Source organism: Mobula birostris, chromosome 25 (assembly GCF_030028105.1).
Source record: "Mobula birostris isolate sMobBir1 chromosome 25, sMobBir1.hap1, whole genome shotgun sequence".
NCBI classification, from domain to species: Eukaryota; Metazoa; Chordata; class Chondrichthyes; order Myliobatiformes; family Myliobatidae; genus Mobula; species Mobula birostris.
Window position 1 is genome coordinate 10,776,904 of NC_092394.1, and position 16,282 is coordinate 10,793,185.

Below are 16,282 nucleotides of genomic sequence, written 5' to 3' on the forward strand. Positions count from 1 at the left end.
TCTGTTCACCTGCTCATTAATGCAAATAACTTACCAGCCAATCATGTGCCAGCAACTCAATGCATAAGAGATTGCAGATGTGGTCAAGAGGTTTAGTCACGCACACAAAATGCCGGAGGAGCTCAGAAAGTCAGCCAGCATCTATGGAAATAAACATAGAGTCGACATTTCGGAACCAGACCCTTCTTTGGGACTCGAAAGGAAGGGAGAGGACACCAGAATAAAGAGGTGTGGGGAAGGGAAAAGGTTCAGTTGTTGCTCAGAGCAAACATCAGAATGGGGAAGAAATGTGATCTCAGTGACTTTGACCCTGGAATGATTGTTGGTACCAAGACAGGGTAGTTTGAGTGTCTCAGAAACTGCTGATTTTCACGCACAGCAGTCTCTTGAGTTTACAGAGAGTGGTGTGAAAAACAGAAAGCATTCAGTGAGCAGCAGTTCTGTGGGTAAGAACACCTTGTTAATGAGAGAGTTTGGAGGAGAATGGCCAGACTGGTTCAAGCTGACAAGAACACGACAGTAACTCAAATAACCACACATTACAACAGTGGTGTGCAGGAGCATCTCTGAATGCACAACATGTCGACCCTAGAAGTGGATGAACTACAGGAGATACTGAATAAAGTGGCCACTGTGTGTATGTCAGGTTTACTTCACTGATCACCACAGCAGAACAGATCTGCTTTGACAGCAATTCAATAGTTTCATGGTCACTGTTACTAAGACTAGCTTTTTTAAAAATTCCATACTCTGTTAGTGACTTGAATTTCAATTATTCAGTTCCCACGATGGTTGAGAGGTCTGGTCTCTGGTTCTGTAACTACTATATGCCAAATTAATTTGGAAAGAAGAGTTCATGATTATGAAGACACGTAGTCCTCTTTTATTGTCATTTAGTAATGCATGCATTAAGAAATGATAGATTATTTCCTCCAGTGTGATATCACAAAACACAGGACAAACCAAGATTGAAAAAACTGACAAAACCACATAATTATAACATATAGTTACAAACAGTGTAACAATACCATAACTTGATGAAGAAGTCCGTGAGCACAGTAAAGTTCAAAGTTTCTCAAATGTCCTACATCTCACACAGACGGGAGAAGGAAGAAAAACTCTCCCTGCCATGCCGACCACAATCCGACTCTGAGTCATCCGAAAACTTCGAGCTCTGATCAGCTGTCCGACACCGAGTACTGAGCGCCATCTCTGTCCGAACGATTCGACCTCCTTCTCGGTCGCCAAAAGCAGGCAAGGCCGGGGATTTTGAGGCCTACCCTCCGAAAGATTCCCGACCACACAGTAACGACAGCAGCGGACGGGCGTTTCAGAAATTTCTCCAGATGTTCCTCTGTGCTTTCACGTCCATTCTCCATCAAATCAGAATTGTCCACGGCCCCTATTTAACGGATACAATATCACTTTTTCCGGAGAGCTGCGCACGTGTGGCGCGCTGCCATCTTCTCCTCCCGCCTATCTATCCTCATACCTCGGAACGGTTGTGCTCTGGGAAATCCAAGATTTCCTGTAATGCTGCACTTTGATAAAACAAACTGTTTCTTTGGCCATTTGTGTTTATTTAGTTATTTTTTCTCATATAAATTCCATAAGAGCAAATTTTAATTTCATATCTGGGATTTTTTGGGTAGTGACTTGTGAACTTTGTAAGGGTATGTTTCCGTTACACAAACTGCTGTAACACTCATAGCGTCTGTGAAATTACCAAAACCCTCTAGGCCAAGGACATCGCTCTGCCTTGGTGACCTTGTCTGGTCTAATACGAAACGCTCTCAGTTTGGGATCCAGCGTTGAGAGAAATAAGACGATGCACAATGACTTTAAGCCACTAATCAATTTACTTGAGGGAAAATAAGCAATACGATACTTATCTAAAGAAAGGCCAGCGGGCCCCAAGTGGGTTCATTCCTTCTTCTGTCCCCGACACTGCTTGTGACACAGTCCCTCTGTAAGTTGGAGTGGTTGTGTTTGCTCCCAGTTATACTCTTCTGAGGCAGCAATTCCCAACCTGGGGTCCACAGACCTCTCGGTTAATGGTAAGTGTCTATGACACAAAAGAGGTTGGGGTAAGTGATCCCTTGCACAAGCAAGTTCTCCTTCCGCACAGATTGCCACCGTGCCCTGACAGAGTTCAGCGACACGAGCGAGTTCAGTGATATGGTAAATCTAACGTAGCATATCTCACCGTGTTCCGCAATCCATGTTTCAAAATGACATCACAGAGCAATTGCCATTGTGTGACTTTCCATTTTATCCTACCGTATTTACCAACTCTGAAATAGGATCAAAGAGCAAAACAGCACAGATACAGGTCCTTGGGCTCAACGTGACCAAAATGACCATGGACCCCACTCAGCTGGTCCCAATTCCCTGCATTTGGCCCATATCCCCTTGCCACACCCCTGCATGTACCTATCCTAGTGCCTCCTAAATGATACCTGTCTCAACTACTTCTCTGGCAGCTGTTCCATGATCTTGCCACTCTCTGCGTGAGAAAGTTGCCCCTTGAGTCTCTTTTAAATTGCTCCCCACTCACCCTAAATCTATACCCCTTAGTTGTGGACTCCCCTACTCTGGGGAAAGACTCTTATCATCCATCTTATCTACACCATTCAAAATTTTAGTCAAAGTCAAAGTAAATTTATTATTGAAGTACATATATGTCAGCATATACTACCTGGAGATTCATTTTCTTGCAGGCATTTACAGGAAAATAAAGAAATACAATAGAATTTATGAAAAGCTATACGTAAGAGTGATCATCACTCAAGTTGAGAATGAATATGACAACCTAAGGGGGTTGTCTATTGATGGGTGCTCAAGTGGCCAATCCAGGATCTGCATATTCTGTTGCAGTGCGGGCAAGATTAAGTTGGGGATTTTTGTTGTTCAGTCCCACCTTTCGTAACTGCTGCTTGTTGTCAGCAGCACAACGGGGGCCGTTCTCTCTTAGTGCAGCTCCCTTCTGGGCAGATTTCCTCCAGGTGTAAGTACTGAGTGCAATTTCTTAGTTGTAATGTAGAATTCCTTCGGACTGATTTTGATGTTGTCCTTGAAGCGTTTCCTTTGCCCACCACGGGCTCACTGACCTTCCTTCAACTGGGCATAAAGGGTCTGCTTGGGGAAACGTGAGTTAGGCATCCAGGAAGCATGATGTAAACAAAGACTGACAAATAACCAATTGTAAAAGGAGACACATTGCACAAATAATTTAAAAAAAGCATTTGTATGAGGCTATGCCTCATTCTCCTACTTTCTAAGGAATAAAGGTGTAGCCTGGCCAACATCCTCCTAGAACTCAGGCCCTGAAGTTCTGATGACATTCTTATAAATCCTTTCTGTACACTTTACAGTTTAACCATATTTTTCTCACAATTGAGGACCAAAAATGTACATGGTATGCCAAAGAGCAAGAGCGTGTTGAGGACTGGACAGCAACCATCACGGGCAAAGCCCTCCCTTGCATTGAGCACATTTACACAAAGCGCTGTCACAGGAAAGCATCATCCATCATCAGGGACCCCCACCACCCAGGTCATGCTCTCTTCTCACTGCTGCCATCAGGAAGAAGGTACAGGAGCATCAGGACTCACACCACCAGATTCAAGAGCAGTTATTACCCCTCAACCATCACACATCAAAGTTGCTGGTGAACGCAGCAGGCCAGGCAGCATCTCTTTGATGTGTGTTGCAGAATTCCTCATGATTACCCCTCAACCATCAGGCTCTTGAACCAGAGGGGATAACTTCACTCAACCTCACTTACCCCATCATTGAAATGTTACCACAACCTATGGACTCACTTTTAAGGACTCTTTATCTCATGTTCTTGATATTTACTGCTTATTTATTTATTATTATTATTTCTGTCTTTTTATATTTGCACAGTTGTCTTTTTCACACTGGTTGAACAGTGTGTTTATTTTATTGATTCTATTAAAGTTATTCTAGTATGGATTTGTTGAGTATGCCCACAAGAAGGTGAATCTCAGGGTTGTTAATGGTGACAGATACGCAGTTTGATAATAAACTTAACTTGTCTTTTTGTTTTCAGACGCACGGCAGTAAGAACTTGAAGAGGATCGGTGTGATTCTTCAGCGAGGGATCCTCTTCCTTATGATCTTCTGTTTCCCCTGTTGGGCTCTTCTTATCAACACTGAACACATCCTGCTGGCGTTTAAGCAGCCTCCTGAGGTGGTCAAGTGAGGGTCCTTATAAATTTCACTAAACGACCGTGGTTACTTGTATGTCACTATTTTTTACAGGAGTTGCCGGCGTGACGGAGTAGCCAATGCAGGCGTACAGGATGGACATAAGGAGAAAGTGTCCACGGTGCCCAGGGACATTACACACCGACTGTTGCTCACGAGCTTTCCCCGTGGCACCAGAGCCTAGCAGTTAGTGCAATAGTACAATACCAATGATTTCCCAACGAACTACGCACCCCCCCCATCGGGGTTTGATTCCCACCACCATCTGTAAGGAGTTTGTACGTTCTCCCCGTAACTCTGTGGGTTCCCTCCAAGTGCTCTTGTTTCCTCCCACAGTCCAAATATGTAAGCGTTAGAGTTAGTAAGTTGTGGGCACGCTAAGTTGGTGCTGGAAGCATAGAAACACTGACAGGCTGCACCAGTACAATCATTGCTGATTTGGCATTGCGTTTCACTGTATGTTTTGACCTACATGTAACAAATACAGCTAATCTGATCTTTCTCTTTCTCTTTCCCCCTTTCTTTCTCCCTCATCCTTTCTCTCTCTCTCTTCTGCGTTCTTTCTTCCCCTCTCTCTCTTTCTCTTCCTAATTCATTCCCTCCCTTGCTTTTCCTTCCCCTCTCATTTTCCTTATTCTCACTCTTTAGTCTACCTTATTCTAATTCCTTTTGTCCTGCTCTGTCCTCCTAACTCTTCTGTTCGCTCTGCTCCTCCTCATTTCCCTTCTCTTGTTCACTTTCCCACTCTCCTCTTTCTCATTCTCATTCTCTGACTCTGTCTCATTCTCTCTCTCTCTCTCTCTCTCTCTCTCTCTCTCTCCTTTCTCACCCGCACTCTACATGATCTATTCCCCTGTGGAGAGGTGTCCAACATTCATTTGGTAAAATCCTGGTGCAGTTTGCATCTTGAGACTCTACAACTCACGTTCCCACTGTTATTTACTTTGTTTTATTATTCGTCGTCTTTCGCACATTGGTTGTTTGTTGGTTCTTATTTATGTATCTTTTTTTGTAAATTCTATTGTATTTCTTTATTTTCCTGTAAATGTCTATAAGAAAATTAATCTCAAGGTACTATATGGTGATATATATGTAGTTTGATAATAAAGTTAATTGACTTTAATGTATCCAAAATTCAACCTGTAGCCCCACAATCCCAAATCTCCATCCTCTACGTCACTAGCCTGTTGAACCCTGCCGTCTGTTGCGTTCGACTGATCACGTTTGAATTGTAGTTTTCCTGCTTTTACCAGTGCCTTCAATTTCTCAAACAGATTAACAACATTGTACGTGAAGATATTCCTACCTGCCCTCCCTGTAAGTAAAGCATTGCAATTAACACAAGCAAAGTGATACAAATTTGATAGTAATTTTGGAAATACTCAACAGCTCAGGCAGCGTCAATGGGGGGGGGAGCAGAGAAATAGCTAATATATCATATCAACACACATAAGATGCTGGAGGGACTCAGAGGTCAGGCAGCGTCGATGGAGAGCCTCACTACAGGAAAGACGTGGGAACTATAGAAAGGACACAGAGGAGATTTACAAGGATGTTGCCTGGATTGGGGAGCATGCCTTATGAGTGAATTTGGCCTTTACTCCTTGGAGCGACAGAGGATGAGAGGTGACCTGATAGAGGTGTACAAGATAATGAAAGGCATTGGTCGTGTGGATAGTCAGAGGCTTTTTCACAGGGCTGAAATGGCTAGTGCGAGAGGGCATAGTTTTAAGGTGTTTGGAAGTAGGTACAGAGGAGATGTCGGGGTAAGTTTTTTTTACACAGAGAGTGGTGAGTGCGTGGAATGGGCTGCTGGCGGCGGCGGTGGAGGCGGAAACGATAGGGTCTTTTAAGAGACTCCTGGATGGCTACATGGAGCTTAGAAAAATAGAGGGCTAGGTAGTTCTAAGATTAAGGACATGTTCGGCACAGCTTTGTGGGCTGAAGGGCCTGTATTGTGCTGTAGGTTTTCTCTGTTTCTATATTTATATCAGGACTGGACTGGAAAGGAAGGGGGCAAAAACCAGAAAAGGAAGGTAGGGGGAAGGGAAGGAGTACAAGCTGGCAGGTGATAGGTGAGGGGGAAGGTGAGTGTGTGTATGAAGTAAGGGAAGGGATAGGTGGAAGAGGTAAAAGGCTGAAGAAGAAGAAATCTAATAGGAGATGGTAGCGGGCACGACCTTCTTATTCTGGCTTCTGCCCCCTTTCTTTCTAGTCCTGATGAAAGATCTTGGCCCAAAACTTGGACTGTTCAATCCACTTCGTTGATGCTACCTGACCTGCTGAGCTCCTTCAGCATTCTGAGAGTGTTGCTCAAGATTTTCAGCATGTGTTGTGTTTAATATTTCAAGTCAATGACCCTTGAGCAGAACCAGGGAAGAGCAGAGGTATAATTAGTTTTAAAGCCAAAGGAGAGAGGGAGATGAAACAACTAAAACAAGAAAATTTGTATTTCTTCATCAGTTTGTGGTCAGAAACCTTCTAGGTACAGTTACTGATTAACAAGTCTGAAGAATATTGAGTACACATTAAAGATACATCTGAAGATAGTGCCTGTAATATTACCTAATGCTGTGGTATTAATATCGTCACAGGAGGTGCTCTCTATGAAAGTAAATGAGGAGATGTTAGAGGGAGAGCGATTCACTTCAATTAACCTGAATAAATTCTTAGTTTGCAATTTGAACTCAAAGTCAAAGGCAATGCCTCAAAAAGGTGGTATCTGTCATTAAGGACCCCCATCAACCAGCACATGCTGCCTTCTCAATGCTGCTGTCAAGGAGGAGGTACGGGAGCCTGAAGGCACACACTCAATGTTCCAGGAACAGCTTCTTCCCCTCTTGCCATCAGATTTCTGAATGAACAATGAACCCATGAACACTTTCTCACCATTTTTTTGCTCTCTTTTTACATTACTTATTTAATATGTACAGTATATATGCAGTATAGTGCAAAAGTCTTAGGCTCATATATATAGCTAGAGTGCTAGGACTTTTGCTCAGTACTGTGGTGATTTTATATATTGCACTGTACTGCTACAAAAAAGAACTTCTTGACATAAGTGAGTGATGATAAACTTGATTCTGATCTGGGTCTCTATTGTGGACTGAGAGTGGGAGAGGGGAATCACGGTTGGGAAAAGGGGAAGGGAGAGGGGAGGGAATGGGAAGCACCAGAGAGACATTCTGAAATGATCAATAAACCAATTGTTTGGAATCAAATGAACCTTGCCTGGTGTTGCAAGGCTGGGTGTGTCTGCACCCACCCCACCATCCCCTACTGCCCTGACACTCCTCTGCCACCTGTCCCACACCCCTCCCACGGCACTCCACCCTCACCATTCACAACATCCTTTGCTCCCGCCAGATTTACAAACTCGCTCTCTGCACCATGTTGACAAATACAGTACTGTGCAAAAGTCTTAGGCACTTGAGCTATATATATGTGTCTAAAGGCTTTGCAGAATACTGTATATATACAAACATATACACACAAACTTATCTTACAGTAATTTACAGTTTTTTAAATTATGTATTGCACTGTACTGCTGCCACAAAACAACAAATTTCACAACATGTGCCAGCAATATGAAACCTGATTCTGATTTGGAAGTCGAATTTATTGTCAGATGCAGGTACGTTGTATGCAGGTTCAGTGGAAAGCTTGCAGCTGCATCAGAGGCACATAGCTTCGGATAGGAAGCAATCATGAGAAAAACACTAATTGATATTTTTTTACAAGAATTAACACAATTATAACAACAACGAAACAATGTCCATTTTAGTGCAAAGTGATCAAAATGGTCATAGTGTTGCTCAACGCTGGTTCAAGAAGGGAAGTAGCTGTTCTTGAGCCTAGTGGTGTGGGACTTCAGGTTTCTGTAGCTCCTGTCCAGTAGCAGTTGTGAGGCCCAAGGTTAATAAACCCATGGCATTTTTAACCTTGTAGCTAGCCATTATGCTCCTACGGTACACATTCCCACCACACTCAATCCAATGTCATCTCCTGGAGACACCAAACAGAATAAAAACCCCATTCCACCCATGGCCAGGTCAACTCCAAACCAGTTCTCCCCCCCCCCGCCAGTTTTACCCACAAGCAATTCTCCGGGAGAGGAGGATGGACATTAATCAGGGAGCAGGAACCCTGGCTGATCTTCACTCCCACTGGCAGGGTGTCCGTGAGGTGAATGGTGTTAGGACGCTGCTAACTCTGCAGGTGCTGAGGTTGGGTCCAGATTCTTGACGTGCACTCTGATATATGAGGTGATATTTCAAACCATCAGGCCCATTGCTCATATCAGTAAATGTAAGTTTGAGTTCGAGTTTACTTGTCATTTAATCACATGTGAATGCCCATGAATACAGCCAAACAAAACAGTGTTACTCCAGAGTAAAGTACCGACTGTCACACATAGCACAAGGCACATATAAGATAACAAGCACATATCAGTAAAGTACAATCACATACAAAAAATATATATATATATAGTCCAAGATCATGTGTCCGTGAATGTTGTAGAAACCTGCAGTCGAGCACAATACATCTTCTGCCAAGTGAACACTGGGGGGGACAGTATCGACACCCCACCGCACCGACTGACACCCGACATCTTTGTAGGCCTTTACTTATGTAATCTTGTTTGTGTACCTCTTCCTAGGCAGTATTTCTTCATCAGCTGGAGATCAAGTACCTTCAAAATCAGGTATAGTCAGTGAATAATAAATTGATTCACGTTTGTGTAAATAGAGAAGATTCTTACATTAGTCCATTCAAAGAGTAAAGATTGGCTCTATTTGTCACAGGTGCTTCGAAACATACAGTAAAATGCATCATTTGTGTTAAATCATATCAGTGAGGATTGTGCTGGGTGCAGCCTGCAAAGTGATATCATGCCAGCATAGCACGCCCACAACTCACCAACCCTGACCCGTACGTCTTTGGACTGTGGGAGGAAACCGGAGCACCCGGAGGAGACCCACACAGTCACGAGAAGAATGCACAAACTCATTAAGGACAGCGGCAGGATGGAACCCCCAATCTTACAGCTAGCACTATTAATAACATTACGCTAGCCACTATGTTACCGCACCACCCCGTCGTTTCCTCGCTTTCTCTCCTTCCCAAATCTCTGCAAACTCTCCTCCAAATACCTGTACAATTCCCTCCGGAAGGGCACCAGTAAGTCTATTTCTCACTGCTTCTTCAGGCAGACTTTTCCAACCCAGAACATTCTTCACTTTTCCTTTTGTCATGTCTTTTCCCATCATCTTAAGCCTGTGGCGCTTGCCTTTCCCCCGAGCACTCCATTTTCTGTAAACTCTTCCTGATCTCAGCTTCCTCCATCAGTCCTCCTCTTAGCCTTCAACACCACCTTTCCCAGTCCATTGTCATATTGGCTTGAAGCGTTCCATCTGGAGCCCGTGTGGAGGCTACTGACCCGAGGCGCCGACCCATTCCAAATGAAGAGACTCAACTCGGGATGTTCATCCACTCCAAATGAGGGGTCTCAGCCTGAAACGACTAGCCATTCCAGGGGAACGCCATTACCTGAAACGTCAACCATCCACCTCCCGCCACAGATGCTGCCTGACCCGCTTAGCTCCTCCAGTGGTTTACTGTTGCTTCAGATTCCAGCATATTATATCTTCAGTGTCCCTATTCCAGTCTATCCCTGTCACTGTAAATCCTCATCCCCAGAACCACATTGGTCAATGTCTCTGTCATCATCATCATCGTCATCATATTGTATGCCATGGGCAATGATGGTCTTCCATCTGTTGACCATGATTGTTCTTGGCAAATGTTTCTACAGAAGTGGTTTGCCATTGCCTTCTTCTGGGCAGTGTCTTTACAAGACGGGTGACCCCAGCCGTTATCAATACTCTTCAGAGATTGTCTGCCTGGCGTCAGTGGTCACATAACCAGGATTTGTGATATGCACCGACTGCTCATACGACCATCCACCACCTGCTCCCATGGTTTCCCGTGACCCTGACCAGGGGTGGGGGGGCTAAGCAGGTGCTACACTTTGCCCAAGGGGGACCTGCAGGCTAGCGGAGGGAAGGAGAGCCTTACTCCTCCTTCGGTAGAGATGTATCTCCACCCCGCCACCCCAAATGACTCCGTAACCTCTCCAAATGCACACTACCTTCCCTACTGAGATTAGATTAGCTTATTGTAAAATGAAGGTGCAAAAAGAAATGCAGAAGGCACTGTAATGGAAGAGGTAGAATGAAGGGCTAGGGAATGTGGCAGCACCACTGGGAAGGAGATGTGTGAGAGGGGACTGGTTCAGGAGTCTTGAGTCAAGGTAGGAAATAGAACTATAGAATACTACAGCACAGAAAACGGGCCATTTGGCCCTTCTAGTCTGTGCCGAAACTTTATTCTGCTAGCCCCATTGACCTGCATCTAGTCCATAACCCTCCAGACCTCTCCCATCCATGTACCTATCCAATTTATTCTTAAAACTTAAGAGTGAGCCCGCATTTACCACGTCAGATGGCAGCTTGTTCCACACTCCCATCACTCTCTGGGTGAAGAAGTTTTCCCCTAATGTTCCCCCTAAACCTTTCTCCTTTCACCCTAGAGCCATGTCTTCTTGTATTTATCTCCTAATCTAAGTAGAAAGAGCCTATTCACATTTACTCTTTCTATACCCCTCATAATTTTGTAAACCTCTATCAAATCTCCCCTCATTCTTCTACATCCTAACCTGTTCAATCTTACCCTGTAACTCAACTCCTGAAGACCCAGCAACATCCTAGTAAATCTTCTCTGCACTCTTTCAATCTTACTGATATCCTTCCTATAGTTAGGTGACCAGAACTGTACGCAGTACTCCAAATTTGGCCTCACCAATGTCTTACACAACCTCCCCATAACATCCCAACTCCTATACTCAATACTTTGAGTATAGGAGGGATAGAGAGCTTAGTGACATGGTATCATGACATCAACCTTTTCCTCAATGTCAGCGGGACAAAGGAGCTGGTCATTGCCTTGTGCGAAGGAGGGTGGTGCACATGCTCCTGTCTTCATGAACGGTGTTGAAAGGTTCACGTTCCTATGGTGTGAGCATCAGCTGTACCCTGTCCTATTCCAACCATGTTGCTGTCTCGGTCAAGAAAGCTCACCAATAATCTGTCCTTCCTCAGGATGCTAAAGAAATTTGGCATGTCCCCATTGACACCTACCAATTCTTGTCAATGCACCACAGAAAGCATTCTATCTGGATACATAACGGCTTGGTATGGCAACTGCTCTGCATGTGAATGCAGGAAACTGCAGAGAGTTGTGGACATTGTTCAGCACATTGTGGAGCTGATCAACCCTCTAAGGACTCAGCCTATACTTTTCGCTGCCTCAGTAAAACAGCCAGCATAATCAAAGACCTCACCCACCCCAGTCATTGTCTCCCTCCCCTCTCCCATCAGGCAGAAGATACAAAAGCCTGGAAGCACGTCCCACCAGGCTCAAGGTTAGCTTCTATCCGAATGTTAACAAACTCCTGAACAGACTTCATGTATGATAAGATGGATTCTAGACCTCTACCTTGTTACAATCTCCGCACTGCTCTTTTTTTTTGGTAGCCTGTACACTTCATTCTGCATTGTTATTGTTTTACCTTATTCTAGCTCAATGCACTGTGTAATGATCTGATCTGTATGAAGAGTATGCAGGACAAGATACATTTCGCTGTATCTTGGTTCTTGTGATAATAGTAAACCAATACCAAAGCCAAAATCAAATCTTGTACCTTCTCCCAGAAGGTAGGAGAGAGAAAGGGGAATGCCCAGAGTAGCAGCCATCCTTGATAGTACCGGTAAGGCACTGTGAAGATGGACTGGAGGAATGGAAGTGACAAGTGGTTTCTGCCTTGTGTAGAATTCTTCAGCTGGGACTGAACTAGTGTTCTTTAGCAGTATAGTACACCTACTTTAGACAGCCCTGGGCAGTACAAAAACACCCTGTCCGCCAGAGAAAGCAGGATCTCCTAGTGGCCACATATTTTAATTCCACGTCCCATTCCCATTCTGATATGTCTATCCACAGCCTCCTCTACTGTCAAGATGAAGCCACACTCAGGTTGGAGGAACAACACCTTATATTCCGTCTGGGTAGCCTCCAACCTGATGGCATGAACATTGACTTCTCAAACTACCATTAATGCCCCACCTCCCCCTCGTACCCCATCTGTTATTTATTATATATATATATATTCTTTCTCACTCGCTCCTTTTTCTCCCTCTGTGCCTCTCACTATACCCCTTGCCCATCCTCTGGGCTTCCCCCCTCCCCCTTTCTTTCTCCCTGGGCCTCCCGTCCCATGATCCTCTCATATCCCTTTTGCCAACCAACTGTCCAGCTCTTGGCTCCATCCCTCCTCCTCCTGTCTTCTCCTATCATTTCGGATCTCCCCCTCCCCCTCCCACTTTCAAATCTCTTACTAGCTTTTCTTTAAGTTAGTCCTGATGAAGGGTCTCGGCCCGAAACGTCAGCTGTACCTCTTCCTAGAGATGCTGGCTGGCCTGCTGCGTTCACCAGCAACTTTTATGTGTGTTGCTTGAAATTCCAGCATCTGCAGATTTCCTCGTGTTTGCTGCATCCTTTTTCTTCATGAGATGCGCTGTTAATCTATCCAAAGGCTTATGCACCCCCAGCTCCTTTATTTGCACCCACTTAGTCATAGAGCAGTATAGCACAGAAACTGGCCCTTCAGCTCATTTGGACTGGTTTTCTGCCTAGTCCCATCTACCTGCACCTGGACCATACTCTTCCAATCCTCTCTCGTCCATGTACTGCTTCTAAATGTTACGACTGCACCTTCAACTTCCACTGGCAGCTCGTTCCTCCCTTCGCATCCACTCCCGTGGTTTTGACTCCTTGCGTGGTTCTCTTGCCGTTGTAAGCAGTGTCCTCCTCCCATTGTACACCGGAGCACTGATAGTCTGCTGTTCTCACTCCAGGGAATAAACATGCCACAGGTGTTCACCGGTTTTCTCGCCAACATTTTCAACGCAGTGGTGAATTATGTCTCGATCTACATGCTGTCTCTGGGCATTCGGTAAGTGGCAAGACACTTTAATTCTCTTTCAGCTGAAATATTTGCTGCATAAAATGAAGGGGAGTGTGCCGCAGGGCAATAATATTCTATGACTCTGACACAGTGAAAGGAGGGTTCTCAGAACTTATTCACTGGACCACGGGAGAATGAGGGGAGATCTTGTAGAGGTATACAAAATTATGAAAGATATAGGTAGGGTGAATACCTACAGCCTTTCCCCCTCTCAAGTTAGATGCAACTGGAACTACAGGTCATAGGTTAAGGGCAAAAGGTGAAATATTTAAGGGAATCTGAGGGGCAGCTTCTTCACTCAGAGGGTGAAATGAGCTGCCAGTGGAAGTGGTAGATGTGGGCCAATTCTAACTTTTAAGAGAAGTTTGGATACGTACATGTTTGAGAGGGGTATTGAGGACTAAATTCTGGGTGCAGATAAATGGGACTAGTCAGAAGTCAAAGTAGGCATGGACTAGATGGGCTGAAGGGCTAGTTTCTGTGCTGTAGGACTCTAAGGCTGCAGCTTAAGGAATAGGACTATTCTGCTAAGCAGGACATGGTTCAAGGTCCAAGCAACCAGAGCTGGGGTACCCCATGTATTGTTAGCAAGCACCCTTACATGAGCAAGCCAGGTGTAGGTCACTTCACAGATTTCCCCTTGCAAACTCTTCTCCTCCATTCATTTTCCCCTACTTTCAGTCCCACAAGGTGAGCAGGCTGGGATCAGTTTCAAGCCCCATACCCCTAGAGTGTCATAGAACCTTGGAGTAACACAGCACTAAAACAGGCCCCTCGGCCCAACTCATCTATACTGACCGAGGTACTGTCCTCAGCTGCTCCCATTTACTCACATTTGGCCTGTATTCCGCTTAAACTTTTGCTTCCCATTTTACTTTACTCCTTCTTATCATGGTCGGGGAGGACCACTGTGTCTGGTGGGCGGGGGTGAAGGAGATTGCAAGGTGCTCAGGTACCATGCCAGGACTTCTCCTTGGTTAGCGGACCGAGCAAAACCTGATGCCCGTCACCAAGTTAAGGCAGCACGATTCATCCAACATTGTCTTTGCTGATGCCACATTCAGCTTGCTCTAGCCTTCAGAAGAAAAGCTCATTGCTGCAGTATGCCATGCAGGACCTGGAAGTGTCCAGGACAAAGAAATGGGCAGGAAAAAATCATTGTGGACACTGCCTGCCCTGTAAACTGCTCTTTCCAAAAACTCCCTTCTGGAAACTCCTATAGGGCTATTAAAACAAAAATTTCACACCATCTTAAAACTTTCTTTTCCTAGGCAGTTAATCTGATCAACCATTCTAGTTAGCCCCCGGCCTCCTCTATCTATTAAGTCCATCACTGCATGGCACTGCGAACACTTTAAACCATGTTTTATAATGCTGTTTAATTCCGAATTTGGTTTGGGATTAAACAGAATGATTTTGTTGTTGCTCACTTGTTGTTTGCATGATTTGTTTTTTTCCCTCTCTTTCCCTGTGCGTGTTGGGGATTGGTTTTCATTTTTTAAAAACTGGGTTTGTGACTGCCTGTAAGCAAACAAATCTGAAGGTTGTAGAATTGATACATTCTTTGATAATTCTACTTTGAATAGTATGAATACATGTTGGTATTACTGCACATTTTATTTCATATACCTCTAACTTTATTTTTCCATAGTTGTTAATTCTTTATAATTGTTGAACATTGTTTTTGTTGGACGACCCATACACCACAGCAAATTCCTAATACACATAAATATACATGACGAATAAAGTTGATCCTTTAACCCTTAAACTCGGTGTGTTCCAGGGGCTCTGCTATAGCCAATGTTGCTTCTCAGTACTGCCAGGCAATCTTCCTCTTCCTCTACATCCGATGTCGAAGACTGCATGTGGAGACTTGGGCGGGTAAGTTATCACCGAGCACTGGGGACATGCTACAGTACTGTGCAAAAGTCTTAGGCACTTATAATGTATGTAGCTATGCTGCCTAAGACTTTTGTGCAGTACTGTATTTGTCAATGTGGAGCCGAGAACAGGTCTGTAAATCTAGCGGGAGGAAAGGGTATTGGGAATATCGAGGGTGGAGTGCCGCGGGAGGGGTGTAGAACAGATGGCAGAGTAGGAATGCCAGGGGTGGGGTTGGCACGGGTGTAGACACACCCAGCCCTGAGACACCAGGCAAGGTCATTTGATTCCAAAGAGTTGGTTTATTGATCATTACAGGATGTCTCTCTGGTGCTTCTCAATCTCTCCCCTCTCCCTTCCCCTTTTCCCAACCATGATTCCCCTCTCCCTGTCCCCTTCCCACTCTCAGTCCACAATAGAGACCCAGATCAGAATCAGGTTTATCATCACTCACAGATGTCATAAAGTTTTGAGACAGCAGTACAGTGCAATATATAAATCTACTGTAGTACTCTGCAAACGGCTTAGGCACCCCAGCACAAATCCTTGATATCTAACGAAGTGAAACCCTACTGTCACTTGAACTGATTTTATTCCCTATAACCAGTAGGAAAATTCCACCCTAATTTCCCACCACACCCCACTTTCCTGAGAAAGATTATCCAATATGGTAAGTTTGCCCTGCTTCACTTATTGTCTGTGTACTGTTCTTCGTTACACACAGTCTTACTCTGCCAGCATGAGGAGTGCTACCCCTGCCCTCTCCAACACGACTCCCTTGTCTACTTGTCCCTTCCCACTGACCACCCCCGGCACTTATTCCTGCAAGCGGGACAAATGCTACACCTGCCCCTACACCTCCTCCCTCACCACCATTCAGGGCCCCAAAGAGTCCTTGCAACACTTCACCTGCGAGTCTGCCAGGCTCATCTATTGTACTTGGTGCTCCCGGTGTGGCCTGCTCTACATCGGCAAGGCCCAATGCAGATGGGGGACCACTTTGTTGATCACCTTCACTCTGTCTGCCACAAAAGGCAGGATCTCCTGGCGGCAGCCCATTTCCGTTCGACTTCCCATTCCGATTCC

At 44.9% G+C, this 16,282-nt stretch overlaps 1 protein-coding gene across 4 annotated transcripts in view; it reads left to right on the plus strand.

Annotated features, from left to right (window-relative positions):
• LOC140187694 (multidrug and toxin extrusion protein 1-like) overlaps window positions 1-16,282 on the plus strand; it is a 69,172-nt gene that overhangs the window by 29,389 nt on the left and 23,501 nt on the right. For all 4 annotated transcript variants that reach the window (XM_072243241.1, XM_072243242.1, XM_072243245.1 and 1 more), the window contains exons 4-8: window positions 4,076-4,224; window positions 5,508-5,550; window positions 8,894-8,938; window positions 13,206-13,303; window positions 15,099-15,196. In XM_072243241.1, coding sequence (XP_072099342.1) covers window positions 4,076-4,224; window positions 5,508-5,550; window positions 8,894-8,938; window positions 13,206-13,303; window positions 15,099-15,196 — 433 coding nt within the window. The remainder of the gene's footprint in view (window positions 1-4,075; window positions 4,225-5,507; window positions 5,551-8,893; window positions 8,939-13,205; window positions 13,304-15,098; window positions 15,197-16,282) is intronic.